The sequence below is a fragment of the Mustela nigripes genome, chromosome 7 (genome assembly GCF_022355385.1).
Source record: "Mustela nigripes isolate SB6536 chromosome 7, MUSNIG.SB6536, whole genome shotgun sequence".
NCBI classification, from domain to species: domain Eukaryota; kingdom Metazoa; phylum Chordata; class Mammalia; order Carnivora; family Mustelidae; genus Mustela; species Mustela nigripes.
This window is the reverse complement of record NC_081563.1, coordinates 1,791,387-1,816,416: the sequence shown is the minus strand read 5'-3', so window position 1 is coordinate 1,816,416 and position 25,030 is coordinate 1,791,387. Positions and strand designations below refer to the sequence as shown.

General features: G+C 57.9%; 2 protein-coding genes across 7 annotated transcripts in view; both read right to left on the bottom strand.

Annotated features, from left to right (window-relative positions):
* Nucleotides 1-10,378, bottom strand: part of COLEC11 (collectin subfamily member 11) — a 34,207-nt gene extending 23,829 nt beyond the window's left edge. For 4 of the 6 annotated variants that reach the window (XM_059405095.1, XM_059405096.1, XM_059405097.1 and 1 more), the window contains exons 1-2: nt 10,258-10,339; nt 6,336-6,479 (exon numbers count right to left, since the gene is read on the bottom strand). In XM_059405095.1, coding sequence (XP_059261078.1) covers nt 6,336-6,453 — 118 coding nt within the window. In that variant the 5' untranslated portion in view covers nt 6,454-6,479; nt 10,258-10,339. Of the gene's footprint in view, nt 1-6,335; nt 6,480-10,257 lie in introns of all 6 variants that reach the window. The other 2 variants (XM_059405099.1, XM_059405100.1) reach the window with 2 other exon arrangements.
* A 9,625-nt stretch (nt 10,379-20,003) lies between these two features.
* RPS7 (ribosomal protein S7) lies at nt 20,004-24,646 on the bottom strand. The gene is made up of 7 exons (XM_059405093.1): nt 24,540-24,646; nt 24,247-24,332; nt 23,855-23,926; nt 23,613-23,756; nt 23,349-23,413; nt 20,691-20,841; nt 20,004-20,112 (listed from the first exon to the last, which is right to left on the bottom strand). Exons 2-7 carry the CDS (start codon nt 24,319-24,321, stop codon nt 20,035-20,037), a joined length of 585 nt encoding a protein of 194 aa, XP_059261076.1. The 5' UTR covers nt 24,322-24,332; nt 24,540-24,646; the 3' UTR covers nt 20,004-20,034.
* Nucleotides 24,647-25,030: the final 384 nt, after the last annotated feature.

Genomic DNA, 25,030 nt, shown 5'->3' with positions numbered 1-25,030 from the left:
TCTTATGGTTCTTGGTGCTATAGTAAATGGAATCGATTCTCTAATTTCCCTTTCTGTATTTTCATTGTTAGTGTATAAGAAAGCCACTGATTTCTGCACATTGACTTTGTATCCTACCACGTTGCTGAATTGCTGTATGAGTTCTAGTAGTTTGGGGTGGAGTCTTTTGGGTTTTCCATATAAAGAATCATGTCATCTGCTAAGAGAGAGAGTATGACTTCTTCATTGCCAATTTGGATATCTTTTATTTCTCTTTGTTGTCGGATTGCTGTTGCTGGGACTTCTAACACTATGTTGAACAAGAGTGGTGAGAGTGGGCTTCCTTGTCGTGTTCCTGATCTCAACGGGAAGGCTTCAAGCTTTTTCCCATTGAGGATGATATTTGCTGTGGGTCTTTCATAGATAGATTTGATGAAGTTCAGGAATGTTCCCTCTAACCCTATACTTTGAAGAATTTTAATCAGGAACGGATGCTGGATTTTGTCAATGCTTTTTCCTGCATCAATTGAGAGGACCATGTGGTTCTTCTCTCTTCTCTGATTACTTTGCTCTATCACATCGATTGATTTGCGAATGTTGAACCATCCTTGTAGCCCAGGGATGAATCTCACCTGGTCATGGTGGATAATCTTTTTAATGTGCTGTTGGATCCTGTTTGCTAGGATCTTGCTCTTGGATTAGAAGAATAAACATTGTTAAAATGTCTATATTGCCTAGAGCAATCTATACTTTTAACGCCATTCCGATCAAAATTCCATTGGTATTTTTCAGAGCTGGAGCAAATAATCCAAAAATTTGTATGGAATCAGAAGAGACACTAAATCACTAAGGAAATGTTGAAAAACAAAAATAAAACGGGGGGCCTCACATTACCTGATTTCAAGCTTTACTACAAAGCTGTGAACACCAAGACACATAGACCAGTGGAACAGAGTAGAGAGCCCAGATATGGACTCTCAACTCTATGGGCAAATAATCTTCGACAAAACAGGAAAAAATATACAGTGGAAAAAAGACAGTCTCTTCAATAAATCGTGCTGGGAAAACTAGACAGCTATATGTATAAAAATGAAACTTGACCATTCTCTTACACCTTATACAAAGATAAACTCAAAATGAATAAAAGACCTCAACGTGAGACAGGAACCCATCAGAATCCTAGAGGAGAACATAGGCAGTAATCTCTTCGATATCAGCCACAGCAACTTCTTTCAAGATATGTCTCCAAAGGCAAAGGAAACAAAAGCGAAGATGAACTTTTGGGACTTCATCAAGATCAAAAGCTTCTGCACAGCAAAGGAAACAGTCAACAAAACAAAGAGGCAACCCACGGAATGGGAGAAGATATTTGCAAATGACAGTACAGACAAAAGGTTGATATCCAGGATCTATAATGAACTCCTCAAACTCAACACACAAAAAACAGACAATCATACAAAAAAAATGGGCAGAAGATATGAACAGACACTTCTCCAATGAAGACATACAAATGGCTATCAGATACATGAAAAAATGTTCATCGTCACTAGCCCTCAGGGAGATTCAAATTAAAACCACATTGAGATATCACCTTACACCAGTTAGAATGGCCAAAATTAGCAAGACAGGAAACAATGTGTGCTGGAGAGGATGTGGAGAAAGGGGAACCCTCTTCCACTGTTGGTGGGAATGCAAGTTGGGGCAGCCACTTTGGAGAACAGTGTGGAGATTCCTCAAGAAATTAAAAATAGAGCTTCCCTATAACCCTGCCATTGCATTCCTGGGTATTTATCCCAAAGATACAGATGTAGTGAAAAGAAGGGCAGCAGAGAGCCCGACATGGGGCTCGATCCCAGCGCCCTGAGATCATCACCTGAGCCGAAGGCAGAGGCTTCACCGACTGAGTCCCCCAGGCGCCTATGAAATATATATTTTTTAATAATCTTATTTTATTTGAATTCAATAAATCAACATCTAGTGTATTATTAGTTTCAGGGGTGGATTTCAGTGACGCGTCAGTCGCTTGTAACACCCGGTGCTCACGACGGCACGTGCCGTCCCTAACGACCGTGACCCAGTTAGCCTGCGCCTCCTGCGTCCCTCCTCCATCGGCCCTCAGGTTGTTTCCCATAGTTAAGGGTCTCTTATGGCTTGTCTCCCTCTCTGATTTTGTCTTATATTGCAACCTTATTCTTAACAGTAAAAAAACTGGAAATGGCCCAAATATTCATTTAACAAGGGAATGGCTCATCAAGCTGCAGTGTACATGAAAGTAATTTTGAAATGAATCTCTGTACAGAAAGGCCGAGTAGCCGGGTGGCCGAGGACGCGAGCCACGCCGCGCAACGCGTCAGGACGGAGAATGTTGTCACGGAGCACCGGGAAGAGGTCGAGGACTGGAGAGCTGTGTTTGGATTCCAAGTTCTCAAGGGGAGAGTGAAGAAAAGCCCCACAGACGCCCATGTGCACCGCAGAGGAATTCCAGAAAAGGGAGAACAGACAGTTGAAGCCGTGAGGGTTTGGCCAGGTTAAGAGCTGTGGCCTCCCAGCGCCAGGGGAAGGCACGGAAGGCCACAGCGCAAGCGCCACAGGGAACCACACGTGACAGACGAGGGAAAGCAACGTAGACGCGACGCGGTGACGCTGCAGAACTCGGGAGTGAGGAGAAGACCCCGTGTGTCACCCGGGGCCGGGGTTGTGAAGACGGCGGCTCCGGCGTGAGTCAGGCTGACTGGGAATTCTCCTTAGCTGCACAGGACATAAGGTAAAGGAAGATAAAATACGACAATAATTTCAACCCAAAAAAGCCATAATCGAGACTGAGAGATAGAAAAGGGCTCGATGAAGTGACTTGTGGGGACTCGCCATAGCCAGGCGCCCAACGGGCAAACACTCTGAGAGGGGCCCTACCCGCACAGGTGAGGGGCCAGGATGGAAGTGACAGGTGCGCAGGTGCCAGCGAGGGCTGGGCGACGGGGCGGTGCCCAGAGAAAGAGCGGGGCCCCCCCGTGTGTCAGGGAGAGCGGGAAGTGTACCCCTGAGGGGGTCCGGGCCACGGCGAGCCTGTGTCACCGCCTGCGGGACAGCACCGGCTCCCGCGTGCCAGCTCCCCCACTGAGCAGGAACCCCGGGAAGCCCGAGAGCACACCCCGCCAGCTCGGGGTCTCCCAGCGCACCCCGGAGCGGCCCTGACCACAAAGGCGCTCTGTCTGCACTTGTAGGAAATGTACACCAAGCACGCCGCCAGCTTTTCTTTTGTGGAGGAAGAGGAGCCCCAGAGGCTGCCTGCTGTGTTCCCCGACATGTGCATGCAGCGAGCTCGCCCCACCACGGGAGGCGGGACCGCGTGCACCCCACGGAGGAGGAGCCAGGCCCGGAGAAGGAGGCAGCAGGTCTCGACCACCCCTCCCTAGTGCATCCAAGCCTTCACGGGGAAGGACTGAGATCACCAGACCGCCAGTGAACCAACGCTGCGCACCCAGCTCCGCACTCCTCCCAGAGAGAAAGCAGTGAGGACACAGGCCTCAGGACGGTCGCGGGCTCCCCGGCTGCCCCCACGCCCCTGCTGCTGCAGGTCGCATGGAGTGTGGCACCTGCGTGTGTAGCAAGGCTCCGAGGACGGAAAGTCCCTGGGCAGCACCAAGTGCTACCTTGAGCCCACAAGTCCTCTTCCTAAGGCGGGAGAGAGGACTACTATATCATGAAAAACTTTCTAAGAGCGTGACCTCTCATGGGTCTCATCTCAGATCATCAGAAAGTCCCTCGAACACTGTTCTCCCCAAGATTCTGCATCACAGTCTCGCCCAGTGCTGGGGAGCAGGGGTGGTCCCTGGGAGGGGGGCGTCCAGAGCTCAGAGGCAGAGAGCCTCCCGAGCCCCTGGTTGGGTAAGCCCCCCAACCCCGAGGACAGGGTGCACTGCACCCTAGAAGACAGGGGCTGCGCCCTATCCGTGGTCTCAGGGACATTCAGAGCTGCGGCCCCGCTGATGAGAACCTCAGGACCGTATTGCTCTAAGCCTCTCCCTGCAGACTCGCGCGCACGCCGTACTGTGCGCCCGGGGAGCCCAATGTCCTCTTCCCACAGCCTTTCCTTTAGCAGGCAGTGATCTGGCACCAATGACCGTGTGACATTCTATGTGACAAGTTATGTCTCTACCCGGAGAGGCTAACATTTGAAGTGTCCAGCTCATTCTTCATCATTGGCAACCTGTTCCCTCCTCCCTCCCACGTGCAAAGCACACGTGGCTAGTACTCACTTCTAGCTCGTCTCCCTGCCAGTCTCAAGAAGGTCTAAGCACAAAGCTGTTGCCTCGATGGCATTTGGGTCATTCTTGACCCAACAAGGAAGACATCAGGTACTTGGTGTAGGCACTTGGCCATCTTTGCGGCCGGTTGAGGAAGGGCCGTGGGTGCTCCTGGCTCTCCAGCACCTGCCTCTACAGTGGACGTCCCCCCACAGTGGGAGAGGAAGCAGGCCCCAGCCGCTGGCGTGTCTCAGAGGAGCAAAGTCCCCAAAGGTGTGCGGTCGGTCCCCTGGTTCCTGGGCCAGAACAAGAAACCCCCAGTCCTGGCCTCCACCCCCACCCCCAGAACAGGGACAACGGGAGGTGACGTCACTTCACAAGGCTGCTGTGAATTCACCCGTCATCTGGCGCGTACGCAGCTTCCACCTGTCAGTCACAGCTCAGTGAAGCCGGAGACATGCACAGGACACCCGACTGCGCAGACTTCGGGAGGTCTGGTAAGAAGCTTCTTGGGGCGCCGGGGTGGCTCAGTGGGTTAAGCCTCTGCCTTCAGCTCAGGTCGTGATCTCAGGGTCCTGGGATCGAGCCCCGCATCGGGCTCTCTGCTCAGCATTGAGCCTGCTTCCCCTCTCTCTGCCTCTCTGCCTATTCGTGATCTCTGTCTGTCAAATAAATAAATAAAATCTTTTAAAAAAAAAAAAAAGCGTCCAACTCTCGATTCTGTCTGGGGTCATGACCTCCGCGTCGGAGATGGAGCTGGGCGCTCAGTGTGGAGTCTGCCTGCAATTCTCTCTCTCCCTCCCCCTCTGCCCCGACCCCCTCCTCGCACACTGCCTCTCTCTCCAATAAACAAATTGTGGGGGAAAAGTTTCTCTACTGGAACTGTGGCTTTGGTGTGCACAGACTGTGGCCATCGAGACTATGGGGCAACGTTGCTGCTTCATCAGGGCGTCTGGAACGCAGGCTCCACAGCCCAAACCACCCTCCACGGCTTCCACACGACCTGGGGACGAGTCTGCTTCACCTGCTGCAGGACGAGCCCCTGGGCACAGGGTCTGCCTCAGCGTTGTCCTCCAGGGCGCCCACCCCCCGTCCGGCTCACTGAGGCCATCTGCCCCGGCCGCCCTCAGCTGCAGCCTGCCCTCACAAGCCCCGTCTGCCCCCACGACGGTCTGGTCTCCAGAGACTCCCGGCTCTGTCTTGGGGGGCGGTCATTCTCGTCATGGGTCCAAAGCCCCTAAGTGTGAGTCTGCTCCCTCTGTCTCTGCAAGGAGAGCTGACATTCGCGCGGAAGGCCCAGTGTCCTGGCCGGTCCGTGCAGACGGAGCAGGAAGCAAAGAGCAGAAGGGAATTTGGGGAGTGAGTCCTGGGCCGGCCCCGCTGCACCCTGGTGGCTGGCTCCGAGAGCCAGAGGCCCAAGCCTGCCCACCTGATGTGTGTCACGAGCCCTGCGCCTGCTTCAAGGGTTTTTGTAGCGTTTGAGCTGGAGCCCACATGTCCATCCTGCAGTGGACCCTCCACCCTTCTTGGGAATTACAAGATCTGGGAATCTCTTGCCTGTGCTGTGGAGAAACCAGGGTCTTTTCTAAACAAAGATGCTCATTCCCAGGGCCGGTACCCCCAGCCGCCACATCTGCTCGGCAGAGCAGACTCCAACTGGAAGGAAATTACAAGCAAGCCGGCAAGCGAAGAGCTTTTGGGGTTTGTTTGTTTGTTTGTTTGTTTGTTTTTTAAAGAAGAAATTAGGAGCTCTCAGGAACCAGTGTCGGAGCACTGGCTTGGAAGCGGTGGGACCCGGTCCGGCAAACTGCCAAATGTCCCTGAGCCTCCAATGTCCTTATCTGCAAAATGGGCCAGATGAGACCATCTCATTCTGAAAGTCATTCGAGGTATGTGTGTGGCACCTGGAACGAATGTTAGTGTCCTTTATGGGGTGCAGATAGGCGGCTTCAGAATTTCAGAATCCCTTGGCCAAAGGAAGAGTAGACTTTATGTAGTCGACCCAGAGTTTGGCAGATGGGGAAACTGAGGCGCATCTTGCTCAGACCCCGGGCGGCGGCAGCACCAGCGCTCAAGCCTCAGCCACACTCGGGAGGCCGCGGTCAAGGTTACCTTTGAGGCCTGGGACGAGAATATGCAGGGAGCAGGCGTCCTCCGCTGTCTGCTGAGGGTGTCCCCCCGGAAGCAGCCACAGGAAGGCCAGGCCGATCAGAGCCAGACGCTGCTTCATCACGAGCGCTCGGGGGACACAGGCTCCTGCACCAAGGAAGGGGACACAGCGATGAGCGTTCAGACACCGGGGCGTGACCGCATGCAGGCTGGGGCCGGGGTGCTGGTAGATGTCGGGGCCCCTCCCAGCCCTCAGGTCTCTCCCTCGCGGCCCACCTTCGCCTCCCCGTCCCGGCCACGCTGGGACCCCCAACCTGAGCGCAGCTGCCAGATTCTCGCCTCTGCATCTCTGTGGCTGAGACGTCACGCACACAAAGGCACACGTGTGGTCCTAGGACAACTCTGACATGCCGCCCAGAACAGAGGGTAGAGCCCAGCGAGCTCCCCAGGGCAGGCCGGCCCCCCATGGTCCCTGGGCCCAGGACCCCTCCAAACCCCTTGGAGCTGCGCTCTTGGGCTGTGAACGCGCGTCTCGTGTGGCCTCCTAGCACCACCGCGCGCCAGTGTGCTCCTAACTGACCAGTGTCCCGATGGCCCAGCATGGAGCTTTCCGTTGCGGGCTGTGCGCAGAGTCTGAGCAAGCCTATTCCGCTCAGCACTGCTGCGGGGCTCACGGCAGCCCTAGCTCATCAGTCGTCTGTCCCTGTGACAGCACCCGTCACCAGCGGGTGTGGGAGGGGGACGGAGGCCGGGACACACAGGAGGACACAGCTGGCCCTGCGCCCCATGGGGATCAGGTACGCTGACTCTTCCCCAGAGGGCCAGTGAGGAAGTCTTGGGGGCAGCACCCAGAGAGCCACCCCTGAGACTCTGATGTCCACACAGCGCAGGATCTGGGGATGGCCGTGCACCTGGAAGCCCCGGGACCAGGACTCTGGGCTCATCATGTCTCCGTCACTGGCTGGTGCCCTCCGCGTGGAGGGGAGGGAGGAGTCCGTGCAAGGAGCAACTACGTGAAACACGGAGAAGTGTGCCGGGGCAAGTGCTCGCCGAGACGGCCGCAGCACTACTGTCTGCACACGGGGAGGGCCCCGCGGTCTGCAGGCCCTCCGGGCCCAGGAAGCCAGAGCCTCTGAGCCGAGAGGTCCTGTGCCCCAGCCACTGCTCCAGCCAGGTTCTCCGTGCGACAGATGCAGGCAGAAGCCGTGTGTGCTCTGTGACACCCTACAGCGAGGGCCCTGCTCCCCTCGGCGGGGGCACAGGACGCACGGTGTCCCCGACAGGGGACCATAGAAGGCCGGCCGCCCCCAGCACGTCGCTCCCGTTTCGCAGGCCGGGGAACCAGGGATGAGGGTAGGGGAGTCGGCTGCCCAGAGCGCCCCTCTAGTAGGTGGGGAGGTGGGGTCGGACTGGGGCCTCCTGGCGCACCTGACCTCTCCCTTCTGCTCCTGTCGGCCGTCCGAGCGCCAAGCCCGGGAGCGGGGGCCGCTCACCTCCTTACGCTACGGTGGCAGCTCTCACTGTGCTGTTTCACGCTTGCGAGAGACAAGGAGCCACTATTTACTACCACACGTGGCCACACAAACCTCATTTAGTTCCCAAAACCACCTTGGACCTGGTTCCTCAACGCGATGGTGCCAAGGAGGCTGGAGGCTGGACAGTCAGCCCCCCCCCCCGCCCCCCCCCCCAGACCCCCCCCCGACCCCCCCCCCCCCCCCCCCCAACCACCCCCCAGCCGGCGCTGGGCCTGCCGCCTTCACTTGCGTGAGGGAGCAACTCTGAGGAGAAGGGAAAGGGGTGAAGGTTTGCCCACAGCCCGCAGGAATGAGCTCTGCCCCTTTCGCTTCCCCCTGCCGCTGGGCCTTGGGTCCCGGGCCGGCGACTTGCCCTGGAAGTGGACCACGAGTGAGCAGCTCCTGCAGCCGGGAAAGGCTCGGACCGCGGGCAGGAGCTTAGCGGGCACTGAGCTGAGGACCGAAAGGCTGCGTGAAGCAGCGAATGAGGGACGGACAGAAGCTCACCACGGCAGCCCCGAGAATTTAAGGTCTCCCCTCCCTGCGACTGCTTTTCCTCGCTGCCCGAGAGCTCCTCGTGCCTCAGGTCCACGCGGGACCGGGGTCAGCGCCTCGGACATGGCCGGTGCGGGACGGGCTCGCGGTGGCTCCGGCCCTGCATTAATGGACCTGGAATTCCTAAGAGCCTGTTTGCGACGCTGTGTCCTTCACCGTGTCGAGCTGAGCTGCTGCTCTAGACGCAAATGTGGGTTCTTTCCAGAATGTAGCTCTTAACAGTGATGATAATGTTAAAAAAAAGTCATGATAAACTTACATTTGGGCTCAAGTCTACAATACTTGCTTCTCGGTGTTTGCGGGGCGGAGGGGGTTAGATATTTCTTAACATCTCAGGGTCCGAAGCTGATGTGGGAGTTTCGTGTCCGGCTGAGAACAGCTGCGTCCGGGGACAGCCACGCTGCTCAGCACGACCCCCGGCTACCACACACGGTTTCCAGCCACAGCGGTCGCCACCTGGGCCGTGCAGAGCCTGCACAAGGCCCCCGGGGCCACAGCCGGAACCTTCCCCGCAGCCCTACCCACCCCCCACCCGCGCCCCACCACTGGCTCCTGCATCTGCGTCTCCTCAAGGCAGCCCTGGTGGGGGGAGAGGGGGGCTCCAACTCTTCCTACTTCCAGCTCTGCCCTGGGAGTCAGGAGAGGAATCCGGTCTGTAAACAGAGAAGCCGCGGCCCGCTGGGCCCTAAGAACCACATCCTGATCCAGCCAGAGCCGGGAGGTTTCCACCCTCCCTTGGGTGCAGGAAGCCAGGGTTTCCGAGGGGAAATTCAATTTGGAATTCTTAGTAGAATTTCATTGTGAGAATGAAATTCTCTCTCTCTCTCTCAAATAAGTAAAATCTTTTTTTAAAAAAATAAAGAAACGGACAATGAAAAAAAATGTAGTATAATTTACCAAACTCACAATCCTACCTTTTCACTAAGCTCTGCAGCATGTACAGCCTGAGAACCATCTGGAAGCACCAGGGGCTCCGAGAACAGACACCCCCAACCCTCACCCAGCTGCTTGCTCCCCACGGTGACACGGGGTCTCCCCAGGGCCCAACCAGAGGGCACACACTGAGGAGGAAGAGGCCGTTCCCCCAGCTTTCTGCAAACCGTCTGTCCTCTCACGGCCCCCAGATTTCTCAAAGCCGTGGATGAGCTGGAATCGCGGTGGACGCCCGGGCTCACTCTGCCGGGCAAGGCGAGCGCTTCCCACCAGATCAGAAGTCTGGCTATGCACGTGCCGCGGCTTTCCCACTTTGTCTTTTAAGTTCCTAAGCACGACCTAACTTCAGCTGGAAGCCAGCTGGCCAGGGAGGAGGGACCCCGTCACACCACGTCCCACCCGGTTTGGGAGACCAGAAGTCCCTGCTCCGGTCCTGCCTTTGCCCCACTGCTGAGCCCAGAACAGAGCCACGGGCCATGAGCACAGATGACCGCTGCGGCCCACGTGGCCCCAGCCACAGGCGGTGGCCGCCCCCCGGGAGCACACTCCGGCCACCTTCACACGCGGCCGCAGCCACCTCTCACACAGGGATGGGGATTCGAGAACACACAGCCCCACCTCTTGGAACGAGTGCAGAGAGGAAAAGCCTCCTCCTGTGAGTGCCCTCGTGAGCTGGCCCCATGGAGTCTCCAGCATGAGCTCCTGAATTACTCAGACTTAGGAATTCTAGAGTCGGATCCATCGGACAGACCCCATCCATCGCGGGGACCAAAGAACAGATCCCATGCCCCCCCCCCCCAGAGTCCTCCCTCTGGCCTCTTCGGGAACCTTGTCTTCCTCATTCAGCGTGTCCCTGTGGACTGGCAGACCGCCCCCCCCCCCGCTCCCCAGGGCTGCCAGGTCCCCCGGCAGAGCGCCCCTACCTGCAGCGCACGCCAGGCGAAGGGGACGTCCTGACCGTCGGGGACCCGCGAGGACACTGCGCCCGGGAGCCTCATAGCTGCTATTTACAGAGGCCGCTGAGCCCCACAGGCCAGGCGAGCGTGGCCCGGGCCGCCAGGCTTCCCAGCAAATCAGGCCGGGTCTCAGCCTTATCTGCAAAGAGCTTCCTGTTTGCAATACATCTGCGGTCCTGCGGGAGGGCGGTGGAGGGTGTGGGAACGCGGGAAGCCACTGCGGGGTCGCGGACCCGCCGGAGATGCCCTTCGGGCTCTTCACCCCGAGCCCCCCAGCCTGACTCTGGCATCTGCTCTGTTCTCTTTCTCTTCTCCTGTTGAAGAAGGAAGCGTGAGTACTGAGCACGCTGGGCGTCAAGGGAAGCAGCGAGGGCGGCCACCCTCAGGTGCCGCATCAGACCGATGAATGTGGCCGCCCCGCTTCCTTCCACTCTCCCTGCAGGGTTTCACTTCAAGGCACTCCCTGCTTGTCTACTGCCTGTCCAGACCTACCCCACGCAAGACCCAAACTCACGGCACTCCCTGATGCTTCACGAAGGCAGAGCAGGGGTCTATGGTGGGCGGTCCGGCTCCTGCATCTTACGGAGGAAGGCAGGGGACTTCTTAGAGAAAAAGATACACACATACAATTACGACCACAAAAGGCTACATTCAAAGATGCATTTTTATTTAGACTGAAAGACGTCACAACAGATTACGAATTTTGTAAAGATTTTCAAATTCAGGGGCTCCTGGGTGACTCAGTCAGTGAATTGGCTGCCTTTGGCTCACGTCACGATCCCGGCGTCCTGGAATCGAGTCCCGCATCAGGCTACCTGCCCGGGGGTGGGAGGGTGTCTGTTTCTCCCAGTCACTCCCCCACTGCTTGTGCTCTCCTGATGTCTCTCTCTCTCTGACAAATAAATAAATAAAATCTTTTTTTTTTTTAAGATTTTATTTATTTATTTGACAGACAGAGATCACAAGTAGGCAGAGAGGCCGACGGGGGCAGGGGGAAGCAGGCTCCCCGCTGAGCAGAGAGCCCGATGCGGGGCTCGATCCCAGGACCCTGAGATCATGACCTGAGCTGAAGGCAGAGGCTTTAACCCACTGAGCCACCCAGGTGCCCCAATAAAATCTTTTTTTAAAAAAGCTGTCAAATTCCATATACATCATAAAATCCATGAAAAAGACTGGATTCTTTTTTTAAAGATTTTATTTATTTATTTATTTGACAGACAGAGATCGCAAGTACGCAGAGAGGCAGGCAGAGAGAGAGAGGAGGAAGCAGGCAGGCTTCCCACAGAGCAGAGAGCCCAACTCGGGGCTCGATCCCAGGACCCTGAGATCATGATCTGAGCCGACGGCAGAGGCTTTAACCCACTGAGCCACCCAGGCGCCCTGGATTCTTTATTAAAACTGCCAAATAGGGGTGCCTGGGTGGCTCAGTGGGTTAAAACCTCTGCCTTTGGCTCAGATCATGATCCCAGGGTCCTGGGATCGAGCCCCACATCGGGCTCTCTGCTCCTCAGGGAACCTGCTTCTCCCTCTCTCTCTGCCTCTCTGCCTACTTGTGATCTCTGTCTGTGTCAAGTAAATAAATAAAATCTTTAAATAAATAAATAAATAAATAAAACCACCAAATAGCATAAATAAATCTGAAAGCTTAGATCCAATGGGCGACGTCCTGGGAAACACACGACCTTCCACAATGGACACAACATGAAATAGAGGCTTAGCAGCCCCTAACAACTAAGGCGGTTGACTTTGTAACAAAAACTCCCAAGAAAGAAGCCCCAGGCCAGATGACTTCACGGGAGAATTCTACCGAAGTTTTACAGAAAAATTAACACCAACTTTTCACACCTCTTCCAGGAAAAAGAAGCGGGAGGAGCATTTTCCAATTCATTTTATGAAGTTGGTGTGACCCGGAGACCAAAACTAGAAACAGTACAAACACACAAAAAAGTCCACAGAAACTCCTAGAATCCAGAAGGGGCTCTGCGGGGCTCAGAGCTCAACATGAACGTTTGGAAACCAGGCATACCTCTACGAGCTGGCAACGGGCACATACACTCCAAAACTTAAAATCACTTATAATCACTCAAAGAAATGCAGTGCCTCGGGGTAAATCTAACAAAACACGTCTGGACCTAAGTGCCAACCAGGAAAATCACAGCAGCCCTAAGACACCGAGTCGCGCTCCCGGACTGGGAGGCTCAGCGCCGGGGGGAGACGCTGATTGTCCCTCGAGTGACCTACAAGCTTAACACAATTCCTGTTCAAATCCCAGAGAGACATTCTGTAGACAGAGACAGGATTATTCTCCAATGTATAGGAAAAGACAAAGGGAGCAGGAGCTAAAACAATTCTCAGATGAAGGATGTAGCAGGAGGAATCGGTCTGCCCAGTGGGACAAACCAGACAACTGCCGGGAGGTTTTTATTATTGAACAGACAATTCCCCACTGTAATCACGCTCTAGTGTAGAGCCCAGTGTATTAACTACGTTCGCGATGCCGTGTGGCCCTACCGTCCATCTCCATGATGGTCGCACCGTGTGAAACTGAACCTCTGTCCCCATACCGCTGTGTCCCCAGGTCCCAATGCATTACAGCCCACCTCAGCCTCCTGGCCACCTGGCCACGCCTGCTGGACGTCCTATGATCCCGACCATTCTAAGTATCTCGTGTGATCGGAGTCCAACGTGATGGGCTTCTTTCCTGGAGCGTCATGTCCTCAAGGTTCCTCCTTGTCACAGCCGGTGTCAGAGCAACTCAACCCACCTCAGTGCAGAGGAACACAGCCCCAGCTCAGCCTCACCCTGGTCCCACTCCCTCCCCAGGACGTGTGACTGGAGATACTGTCACACCGTGGGGTCAGGGGCACAGAGCACCGGCTTCTGGGAACTGCGATGGACTGGAAGGTCCTCACCACAAAGAGTAACCAGGACCCAGCGGGCGAGAGCGCTCACAGGCGGCCCCCATAGACCCAAGCAGGTGACAGTGCTCACACGCGACCTCCATAGCCAGATCACAAGGACGCCTCTGGCTACCCCAGTGCCTCCCACCACAAGGCCCGAGACGCGATGGAAACTGACGGGGCACCGTGTGCTGGGGTGTGCTCCCTCGGCCCATGTGGGACGCCCGCTGGAGGAAGGGCCAGGGCCTGGGTCCCAGCGAGGCCCGCTCAGTCAGCCACGAGCTCAGCCCTCACAAGCAGCCCGCCCAGCCAGCTGCTGGTACTCCGGCTTGAGCTCCAGAGCCGGGGCAGAGGACAGTGCCTGCCCAGATGCCGCCGCTGGGGCACGTGCCAGGTCGGGGCCCACACGGTCTCCCCAGAACCGGGCTTTCTGGAGCGCGGAGAGCCAGCAGCCCACCAGCCTGGCAACACTCTCCTGGGGTCTCACCACCCACCTGGTCACTTCTCTTTTGTGTCCCAAACTGCTCAGGGCTTTTTAAGTGCCCAAACTGAGAATTAGTCTCGGTTACAGAGTAAGTGACATTATACTGACCACCTGCTTCAAGGAGGCTGTCAGAACCGTTTGCCATTAGAAATCCTGTGTGCACCTGCCTTACAAGCACGCCCCCAAAGCCCCGAGAAACCAGCGGGCCCTTCTCCCTTCGGGCTGCTCTGGCTCCCAGCCCTCCCTCTGTCCCGCCTTCCCCGCCTTCTCTTGAAAGCCCGAGGTCGTGCTGTTGGGCTGTTGGGCGCAGGCTTTTCCCCCGGAACTCGGGCCCCTCGGGCCGCCTGGCCGCACAGCGGGTCAGAACGAGACTCTGGCTCAGCTCCCGGTGACTGTTTACATTCCCCAGAGATAACGGAGAAATCTGCACAGCCAGCCAGACCCGGCCCATCTGTCTCTGGGTGGGAACTCTCCTGAAGGTCACCCAGCCAGGCCTCCACCGCTCCGGATACTCCGTCCTTTAGGACATTAACCTGGGCCACCCCCTGCCCCCGCCTGACGGCCTGACGGCTCTGCTTCTCCAGAGCTCCTGAATGTGCAGAGCAGCACGAGGCCCACACCCGGCCCTTGTGGACGTGGTCCCCGGGCGGTCGGGGGTCCAGGCACCATAGCTGCGCTCATCGGAGCTGGAGCCTACCGCGTGGCCGGGAGATGCGGCCTTGGCGTCACCGTGTAGCTCGCCAGCGAGACAGATGTGAATGCCATTCATCAGACGACATCGTGCCGTCCAAGGTCATTACGGCACCCGAAATCACCGGGTCTCAAATGTGAGCGAGCAAAAACCACCCAGAAGACCTCTGAAAGCACCGGCCGCTGTGCCACCGCCCCAGACTTTCTGAGCCGGCAGTTGGTAGGGGATCCGGACACCCCCGATTCTAACAAGTTCCCATGCGATGGGCGATGCTGGGGCTGCTGGACCAGGGACCACTCTGCCAACCGCTGCCTCCCTCACAGGGTGCTGTGAGGCCTGGGGCTGACAGAGTAGGTGGCCCGCCGCAGGGCCCCACGCGCGAGACACCCACGAATCCCGTGGTGCTGTCCTGACCTTCTCGCTCCTCGCCTGCTCTCCTCGGTCGCCCCACAAGACCACACACTCTTGCTCCAGCACAGGACCCGAAAGCCAACAAATCAGCCCCGGACCAAATGAGGGAAAGACCTGCTGGCCACGGCGCCCGTCTTCACGGCAGCCACGTGGGAGCCGCAAGGAGCCAGCACGTGACCACATGGTCAGGCCCGGCAACGGCCCGAGGTGAGCAGCCCCACAAGGCTTCTTCCTGCGCCGGGGAAGCAGCGTGAAGGTAAACAGCAGGGCCGGCTGTCCCAGCTGGGCACTGCACACGGGGACCCCTGGGCTGCGGCCTTCCGTGTGGTTGTGGCCCCTCCCGAGCCGCTCCTGCACACCTTGCTCCGGGGAAGCCTAAGCCAAAGGAATGGCCTCTGTGAGCCAGAGGAAAGCAAGCCCTAGGTGCACCGCTCAGCGACGCAAGTCAAGGCCGCCTAGTTTCCTGGTTGCCGTCCACGTCTGCATCGCCTGCTGGGCAGGGCAGACCTCCGAGGACAGAGGCCCTAACTTACCGGGTCTGCCAGAGGACCTGGCACGGAGCCGGCTTCACAGCCTAAGGGGACCCGAGCCGTACCGTCGTCCTCACCAGGCACTGGCACGCCATTCAACCATGGCTGGATCCGAGGGTGACGGGCGGGCTAGCCGTGAAGTCGATGATCCTGATTACAGCGAAGTCATCAACATATACTGACCGCGAACTACGTCCGGTTGTCTCGGCTCAAAGCCTTTGTCCAAAGTCACATCTTGTCTGAAATACGCCAGTCAGAAACTCACACAGCAATGCCCTCTCTGTGCTCCCCCAAGAGGTGCTTGCCGTAGGCCCCCTGCTCGAATACCACCTCCCAGACCAGTCCCGGCTCGGACACCACGTCCCAGACCGTGTCCCTTAAGTGGGCAGGGATTTTAAGAGTTTATCCTTACACAACCCCCTCATGTTACCAAGAGGGCACGGAGGCCCGGGGACGTTAGAAGACTTCAGGAAGGCCACACGGAATGAAATGGCAAAAGCAACCGATTGATAAAAGAGAGAAAAATGTAGACTTTCCTCCTCTGTTGCACTCACAGGTCGGAGAGCGACAGACCTGGCTCGGTCATCTGGTTTCCCTGTGTCTCTGGGATGGTTCTCGGGCCCGAACACTCTGCTCATCATGAGACTGATTTCCCTGATTCTTGATCCTCCCTTTGGAAGTAATACGACCCATTTGGTTTTCAAGGACAAGAAACCTCAAAGATTCTTTTTCTTCTTTTTTAAGATTTATTTATTTATGGGGCACCTGGGTGGCTCAGTTGTTTAAGCATCTTCTTCCCGCTTGGGTCATGGTCCCAGGGGCCTGGAATCGAGTCCCACATGGGGCTCCCTGCTTGGTGGGGAGCCTGCTTCTCCCTCTCCTGCTCCCCGTTTGTGCTGTTAAATAAATAAAATCGTTCTTTCTTTAAAAAAAAAAAAAAGAGAGAGAGAGAGAGAAAGAGCATGAGACAGTTGAAGTGGAGGACGGGGCAGGGGAAGAGGTAGTCTGAAGCAGGTCCCCACGGAGTGTGGAGACCAATGCGTGGCTCGATCCCCACATGAGATTATGAGCCAAAACCAAGAGCCGGACGTCCAGCTGACTGAGCCCCCAGGAACCCCAGAAAGCTCCTACATTCTTACACCAAGCCAACAGGACTCCACGCCAGGCACTGTTAAACACACGCACCTCCCTGACCGGTGCTGAGAGGTAGTCTGCAGTGATGGCTCCAGGACTCGGGGCCGTGACCCTTCGAACTGGAAGAACTAGGAGACCTCCCTAGTCCCGGCCCGTCCTCCGTTCTAGAATGAGATCTGAAGTCACAGAAACAAGGCAGCTCAGGGAAGGCGGCAGCCCCAGCCCCGCGGTGACCATACGCACATGGGCGCAGACCCGAACGGCAATGGACTACGTGACCGGGGTCAGCGCTGGCCATCTGGGCTGCTCCGGGCTTGCAAACTGCCCGGCGGACAGTTCCAAGTAACAGGAGCAGAGCAGCAACTGCGTGGGGAGTGCCCCGCCGTCGGCTCGACTGAAGACGCGCGCTGCCACGTCCCGTTTCAGTGCGGCGCGGAGACGGCTTCAGCCGCAGCCGGGAAGGTGCTAAATGGAACTGAAGCCTCAAAGACATTCCTCCCGAGCACGGACTGGACTGTGTCTGTGTAGCCTTCGGAGTGAAAATGAACGGCCGAAGAGGCTTCAGACTGAGCGTCTTAGCCTCACCCAGAGCCGCGGGCATCAGCAGCGTCTCAAACAGTAACCGGGATCTCTGCAGCCAGAACCATCTCTGGGAACCCGAGGGTCCCTGCTGCCGCGACCTGTGCTTTCACTGTACGGTCACACATGTTCATAAATATCAAGTATCAATAGTAGAGATCTAAAATTAGGCATCTCAGCGCCTCAAAAAAGCTCAAAAATGTCCCACTACTTAGGAGCTTTGCAGCTTCGTGCACCTTTGTCAGTCGGGGAGGAAAGACGGGACCGGATACGCAAGTAGGAGGGAAAAAGATCTAAGTCACCTCCTGTGATGATACATCCCGACCCTTGCACTTTAAGACCGAGCCCTTCAAGAATAGCCTATGCAGGGTGCCTGGGTGGCTCAGTGGGTTAAGCCACTGCCTTCCGCTCAGGTCATGGTCCCGGAGTCCTGGGATCGAGTCCCGCATCGGGCTCTCTGCTCAGCGGGGAGCCTGCTTCCTCCTCTCTCTCTGCCTGCCTCTCTGCCTGCTTGTGATCTCTGTCAAATAAATAAATAAATTCTTTTAAAAAAAAAAAAAAAAAAAAGAAGAATAGCCTATGCAGCTGGCCCTTGGAGGGTCTACTTCTATGTGGATTTTGTTTCTGATGAATACAGTGGGACACTGTAAATGGGTTTTCTTTCTTTTTAGAGATGATTTTTAAGTGGTTTACGCTCAGCACGAAGCTCGGACTTCCAACCCTGACATCCAATCACATGCCCCAGACAGAGCCAAGCCAGCCCCAAGGTGCTACCCGTTTCCCTGAGGCTTCCAGTCAACAGCAAGGGAAGAGTGGAGTCCTGGACGGAGGGGATTTCAACGACACTGGAGTCCGGAGCCCTGGCCCGTGTTGTTCAAGTCTACTGCGTTACTTCTTTCAACAGCAAGTTTACCGAGGAGAATTGTAGTGACGTTTAGCACCTTAGTGCCCCAACTATTTCGTTGTACACCCCAGAGTCAAGTTTTGAGGTCATCTCCAGTATCGTGTGGTCATTAACATATCATAGAAAGCACACGAGTCCTAAAAAAGCATACATGTGGTCATAAAAACCAAAGTTTTAGATGGACACAAATAAATATTAATTCTAGGGAAAGCTTTATGATTAAGCTAATTTTATTTTAAGCTTGGTTTAATGTGATTTAGCAACTTGAAAAATTCGTTCTTTGATGGGCAAAAGACATGAAGACACTTCAAAAGCACACAAATGGCCAACACACAGATGAAAAAACGTTCAACATCACTCCGCATCAGGGAAATAAAAATCGGAACTACAGGGATACGACGTCACACCAGTCAGAATGGCAAAAATCTAAAAAGACCGGAAATAAGTGCTGGCAACGATGTGAAGACACAGGAACCCTGTTATGCTGCTGGTGGGAATGCAAGCCGGTGCAGCCACTCCGGGAACAGTACGGAGGTTCCTAAGGAGTTAAAAGCAGGGCTACCCTACAACCCAGCAAATGCACTGGGTATTTACCCCACAGGTAACTGTAGTGAAAAGGGGCACATGCTCCCCAATGCTCGCAGCAGCCACGTCCACCAGTCAAACTGGAAGGAGCCGAGCTGCCCTTCAACAGACGCATGGGTAAGACGTGGCCCATCTGCACAACGGAGCATCACGGACCCGTCAGGAAGAACGCCCGCCATCTGCCCAGACGCGGATGGAACTGGAGGCGATGATGCCGTGAAGTCAGTCAGTCAAAGACAATTTCCCTACGGTCTCGCTCGGGTGTGAGCAGAACAGCACAGAGGACCACGGGGGAGGGAGGGACACTGGATGGGGAGAAACCAGAGACAAACCATGAGAGGCTCCGACTCCGGGAGACAGACGGAGGGTTACGGAGGGGAGGGGCACAGGGGAGGGAGTAACCGGGAGATGGGTATTGAGAGCATGTGCTGGGACAGCGTCGCACACAGCTAATCAATCACTGAACCTACATCAAGAATGAGTAACGTACTATATGCACGCAAACTGAACATAGAAAACTTTAAAAAATGTGGTTCTTCATTTGACACTGAATTTTAGTAACTGTCACCACTAAAAGATTCCTAAGTAATAAAACGTCTAGAACTTGCTTCAAGAATCTCCAACAAAGGGCGGGCATGGGAGCAGAGTCCGCAAGACTGAGGATCGGCACGGGCTCGAGCTGGGGGAGGGGAACACAGCACATCAGACGTCCGTCAGACTCGCGTACGTGGACAGTCTTCTCAGAGGACCCTTTAGGACAGACGCAAGCGCAGCGCCGGCTATGCTTCCGCTCAGAGCCGTGCAGCCACACGGAGACCCCAATGTCTCATCCCACCTACACCCGACGGGTCTCGTGCATCCACGAAACCAGCAGTGAAAGTGTGAACTCAGGGAATCTGAAAGAGGGGAAGAGGCTGCCGTCAGGAAGCCTCGGTCCAACACCACCTGGCAGTCTGCAGGTCTGTGTCACAGCCACGTAAGCACTCACCGCCACTCAACCAGACACTCGAGAAAGGATAAAATGGTAAGTTCTGTATGTCTTTTACCACAATAAAAAATTCAGTGAGAACACCACTTTCCCCCATTTTGCTCTATCACGCCGCTTCCAAGGAACCGTTCCTGGCCCGATTTCAGGTGCTTCTGAACCCCGGACTTCCAGGCAGGCACGTTTCCCGGGAGACCCAGCATCCGATTCTCCTAGAGCGCGGCACAGGGACTAGGAGGCTGGCTACGTTATCGGATCGTTCACGCCTCTGGTACCTGTGTGATCCTTCGGTTGAACTTGCCCAAGTGCCAATACTCAGCCACCTGGGCCAGTGTCCTAGGACTGTGCCCAGTACAACAACCCTGGATCCAAGTCTATCTCTCCCACGCATCAGACTGCCTGGCACATCCCACAGGCACCCTCTCTGTTCAAAATCTTCCAGCCTACGCAGGGAGCTGCTGGCTATACGACGACATCGCTCAACTCTTGAAAATCACGCCTCAAACCAAATACTGTCAAAGTTTTATTTAATCATTTTTGCTCACAACTGAAACTCGGGGAACTCAAAGTTAACATCCTTGCCTGTGAGCTTCTTATAGACACCAGAGAAAGTTTCAACCTACAAGGAAAGAAAAAATTCATCACAAAACTTTTAAACATACACATTCCGCTGGAAGCCTGACGGTTTTGTGAGGCTGTACCCTGTGTGGTTTCTCCCCGCAGCAACCAGGGACTGGCGAGACAAGGAATATACAAGCCTGGGGACGGGCTCACCCCCTGCGCTAAGGGACAGGGTTCTAGTCACATCCCGGAGCCGGAGCGCGGCGCTCCTCTGGGCCACGCAGACAAGAGTCGTGAGGGGCCCAGGGGTTGTCCACATTAGCAACACTTCACCAGGAATGACGTGAGGGGACAGTCCTCTCAGATTCTAACACTACCAAGATCCCACCCCCAAAGGATGTAACAACTTACTAAAAGGAATTCCTTTACTTCTAATTTTCCTATTAATTTAAAAGGCAGAGAATTCCGATTTTCAAAACCACCCCCACTATAAAACCCGTCGTACAATCTGCAGGGAAGCAGGCAGAGGTTCGGATGGGAGCGGGCTGGGTCACTCCTCCTGGACCTGGCGGCACAAGGAGTCGGTCCCGCTGCTTCCCCCGACCCCGCACAGCCTCCGGCAATGCCGCCGCTGACCTTGTGCTCCACGTTGTTCTGCTGCGCTTTATCCAAATGGACCTTGATGAGCCGGCTGCCGTCCAGTTTCACACGGATTCTCTTGCCCACAATCTCGCTTGGGAACACCAAGTCCTCCAGGATCGCGTCATGCACAGCTGTCAGAGTGCGGCTGAAAGTACGCGGGGACAAAAGTAAGACGCTGCGGGGGCCTGCCCTCCGGGGAGCCCCTCCAAAGCCCACACGTCAACAGCAAACCCCAGGTTTCTGAAACCAAACTGACACCAGTTTTCAAACAGGACGTGTACACTTAACGGATCACACGAGAGCCGCTGCCACACCAGACGGGGTAACACACCCCTACTGACTTGTTCCGGAAGCGCGGGATCTGTTAACCACAAAACCGTACAGACTCGCACACACCAAGTCCCAAGTGACCGTCTCCAGGGAACGGAGGCTCACGAGGGCTTCCCCTTTCAGGCGCTCTTTGGGTTTCTCTCCACTCACGATTTCTCAACTAAAATGCTGCAGAAGCTTCTTTACGTCTTGCTCATGTCCAAAACCACCCCCTCCAAGGCTGCCAAGTTCATGTAGAAAACCTACGATCGCCCCACATTACTAGGCAAGACCCTTCGAGAGCTCTCCATGGCCTCCAATTCAGCTCCAAGGCTCCTCCTCGTTCTCTAGGCCAAGGGACGCACTGCTCCGTCACCCGCTGTGATGGCGGCCCCACCTGGAACCCCGTCTTCACCCCATCACATAAACTGCCGCTGTGACCTCACTCCTCTCCTGGTGGCACTTTGAGTTCAAAACCCATCTGGCTGCATGGCAACAGCAAGATTCGACCAATTCCAAGCGCTGGGGGGATCTGCCGTGTCCAGCAAGACGCCAAGAATGAGAGCGTGAAGAGGTGGTTCTTTCCAGTGCTTCCGGACCTACCCTGCCGTGAGAACTCATCCAGAACGCCTCACGCTCAGCAGATGGACGCTGCACCCCACGCGCTTGCAGTTCAGATCCGGCAGCTCCCAGTTTCTGGGGGCTCTCAAACACCTGCAAAGGTCTTACTGCTCCCAAGCCCACGGGAAATCCACTTCCCAAAGCCTCCATCACCTTCCAGAAAGCAGATGACAGAGGGCCCGAACGATCACTGCCACCGGAATTACTAGGAAGGCACACAAATGCGAAATTTGCCAACTGTCTCCTTTAGAACAAACGCACAGGCCATCCAAGCCAGCCTGAGCATCTCCTCAAATTCCAACATCAGCTTTAACGAAGGGGAGGTCAAGGCCACGCGGCTGGGCATCCCCAGCCGCAGAGCTGTAGGCCGCAGCGGAAAGGGGGGGAAACCCTGCTGAGACGAGAAACCAAACCAGTCCACGCCAGGACCCGTCCACGCAGGAGACGTGGAGCACTGAGGACGGAGAAGAGGTCGGCAGGCGGGAGAAGCGGCCGAACCGCCGTGCCTGCCGCCCAGAGCCTGCACACAAGGCCCCGATGTGCAGAGGCCACCAGGAAGCCAGGCAAGCCGTCCCCTGAGCCCCTGCGGAACACACACGTTTGGGATGGGAGGGACGGGGGGCTGTGGGTGGGCCGCTCCGCTGGAGCCAAAGCAAGGGTTCGTGTTCAGACTCGAAGCAGGAACTCGGCCTCTGACAGACCAGACGCTCTCCATGGTCTCCTCACCAACTACCCAGAAAAAGGTCCCCCGATTCTCATGGACTCCAACTGCCCACAAAGCAGGTTCAAGTCCTGCACCGGACGACTCAAGGTCCGGAGCTCGGGCTCCCGTCCTTCCCCGCTCCCCAGCACCCTCCCCACGGGGACATCTGCCCGCAGGATCCCATCACGACCTCCCGGGGTTCGCAAGCCAGACGGGGCGTCAGAAATCCCAGCCGCACCGGCAGTGGCCGAAACCGCACCTCCGCAGGCCCTACGGCCCTTCCCCTCCTTCTGGGAGACGGCACAGCAGCTGCGGACGCGCGGAGGCTGCCCAGCCGGCAGCAGAGACCCGGCCCGTCCTCCCAGGCTGGCCCACAGGGCAGCCCCGCAGGCATCCGAGCCCCGGCTGTGAAACGCCGCAAGGCCCGGCTCAGGAAGCCGACGACGCGCGGCACCGGAGTTTATGGCAAGTCACCCGCAGCCGGTGGAGCTTCCAGGACGCGGTGTCCTCAGTCGCAGGAGCCCTTCAGCCTGGAACACCCGCCTCATTCCTCAGCCTTAACTCAGGGCCGACGCCAAGCAAACGGGCCTCGCGCCGCAGCTGCCGGACGCCCGAGCGCTCAGGGCCTCGCGCCGCAGCAAGCGCCCGCAGGGTCCGCAGCCCCCGCAGCCCCGGCCACAGTGAACGGCGCGTCGGGAGACAGCAGGTCCGTGTCTGCCCTGCCTGCTCCTGCCCCGGATTCTCGCCCTGCGAGTGTAACCCACGCGGAACTACAGGGAGCCGCTCCTCGGTCAGCACGCCCACGGGACGCGGTCTCCGGACGACGCTGTCCCCGCAGAAACCCGCGCCGGCCAGGAGTCCCGAACGGACCGTTACCGCACGGTCGCCGCACGCTCGGCACGGAGCCCGACGGCCGGACCGGGGCCCCGCGCGGGGCCCGAGCTCAGCACCCGGAGCGGCGAGCGGAGATGACCCGCGGGCCCCGGGCGCGGCCCGGCTGGACGCGGTGAAACCCTCACCTCCTGGGGCGCTTCTGCTTGTTCTTGGTGCGGCTCTTCCGGGTGGGCTTGGGCAGGATCCTCCTCTGCTCGGCCGCCGGGTCCGCGGAGAGAAGGCCTTTAGTGCGCACAGCCCAGGCCTGCCCGCGGCGTCCGGTCGCGGCCGAAGACGCGCTCGCGGGAGGACGGCCGTCGGCGGCCCGGCCCAGCGGCCCGCACCGCGGGGACCCCCGCCCCCCCCCCGGGGCCCCCCCCCCCCCCCGGGGCCCGCCCGCGACGCGACACCTGCGCGATGAAGACCACGTGCTTCCCGCTGAACTTCTTCTCCAGCTCGCGCACCAGCCGCACCTGGATCTTCTGGAACGACTTCAGCTGCGGGACGGGCACGAAGATGATGATCGCCTTCCGGCCGCCGCCGACCTCGATCTCCTGCGGGGCACAGCGCGTCACTCCCGGCCGGGGGCACCGCGGCGGCCCCGCCCCCCACAGCCCCGCGCCGGCCCGCGCCAGCAGCTCCCGCGCCTCACCTTGGCGGCCGTGATGTTGAGCTCCCGCAGCTGCGCCTTCAGGTCGGAGTTCATCTCCAGCTCCAGCAGCGCCTGCGGGGCCGCGGGGCTCAGCGCTCGGACGGCGGGGACGCGGGGACGCGCTCGGACGCCGGGGACGCGGGGACGCGCTCGGACGCCGGGGACGCGCTCGGACGCCGGGGACGCGAAGACACGGGGACGCGCTCGGACGCCGGGGACGCGGGGACACCGGGACACCCGCGCACGCCCCCCGCCCCCGCGGGCTCCTCCGGGACCGGCGCGCCCACTCCCCGGCGTCCCGCGCTGGCGGCCGGGGACGGGCCACGCCGCCGGGGCACTGGAGCCGCGGCCGGGGACGGGCCAGGCCGCCCGCACGCCGCCCGCGCGCTCACCTGGGAGATGCCGGACTCGAACTCGTCCGGCTTCTCGCCGTTGGGCTTCACGATCTTCGCGCTGGAGCTGAACATGGCGGCTGCCCCTGCGAGCACAGCGCGCCCCGCTGAGGCGCCCCCGCCCGCCCTGCGCCCGGCCCCGCGCCACCCCGCACCAGCCATCGGCGGACCCGGCCCGGGTCATCGGCCGCATCCCCGCCGGGGGAGCAGGACCGAGCCATGGAGGCCGAGCTCCGCCACGCGTTCTCCTCACTGGGACGAAAACTCCAAGAGCGCGGGGGCCGCCAACCTACCTTGCCGAGAACGCCGGCCTAGGAAGAGGCCTGGGTCTCGCGAGAGCTCCTCAAATCCCGGCGGCGAAGCGGAAGAGGCGGGAACAGTGCGAGAGAAACCGGAAGGACGAGTGAAGAGCGGTCGCAGCCTAGACCGTCCCAGGAAGACGCTCCTGCGCCCGCCGCGTGTCCGGTCGGCGGCGCTCGGCGGGCGGGGCCCGGCAGCGGCGCCAGCTCCGGGCCGGCGTCGGGCGGGGGCGGGGCCGGGGCCGCGCGAACACGTCCGTCCCGAAGACGACGTGTAGCAACACTCAGTTAAGGCGAGGACTCGTCTCCCCGCCGAAGCCGCGGAACGAACCCGACACCGGAGTCCAGTTGGCCCCGGAGAGCCTCGGCCTTCACGCCGGACGCTGTCCGGGCTCCGGGCCGGGCCTTCACGCCGGACGCTGTCCGGGCTCCGGGCCGGGCCTTCACGCCGGACGCTGTCCGGGCTCCGGGCCGGGCCTTCACGC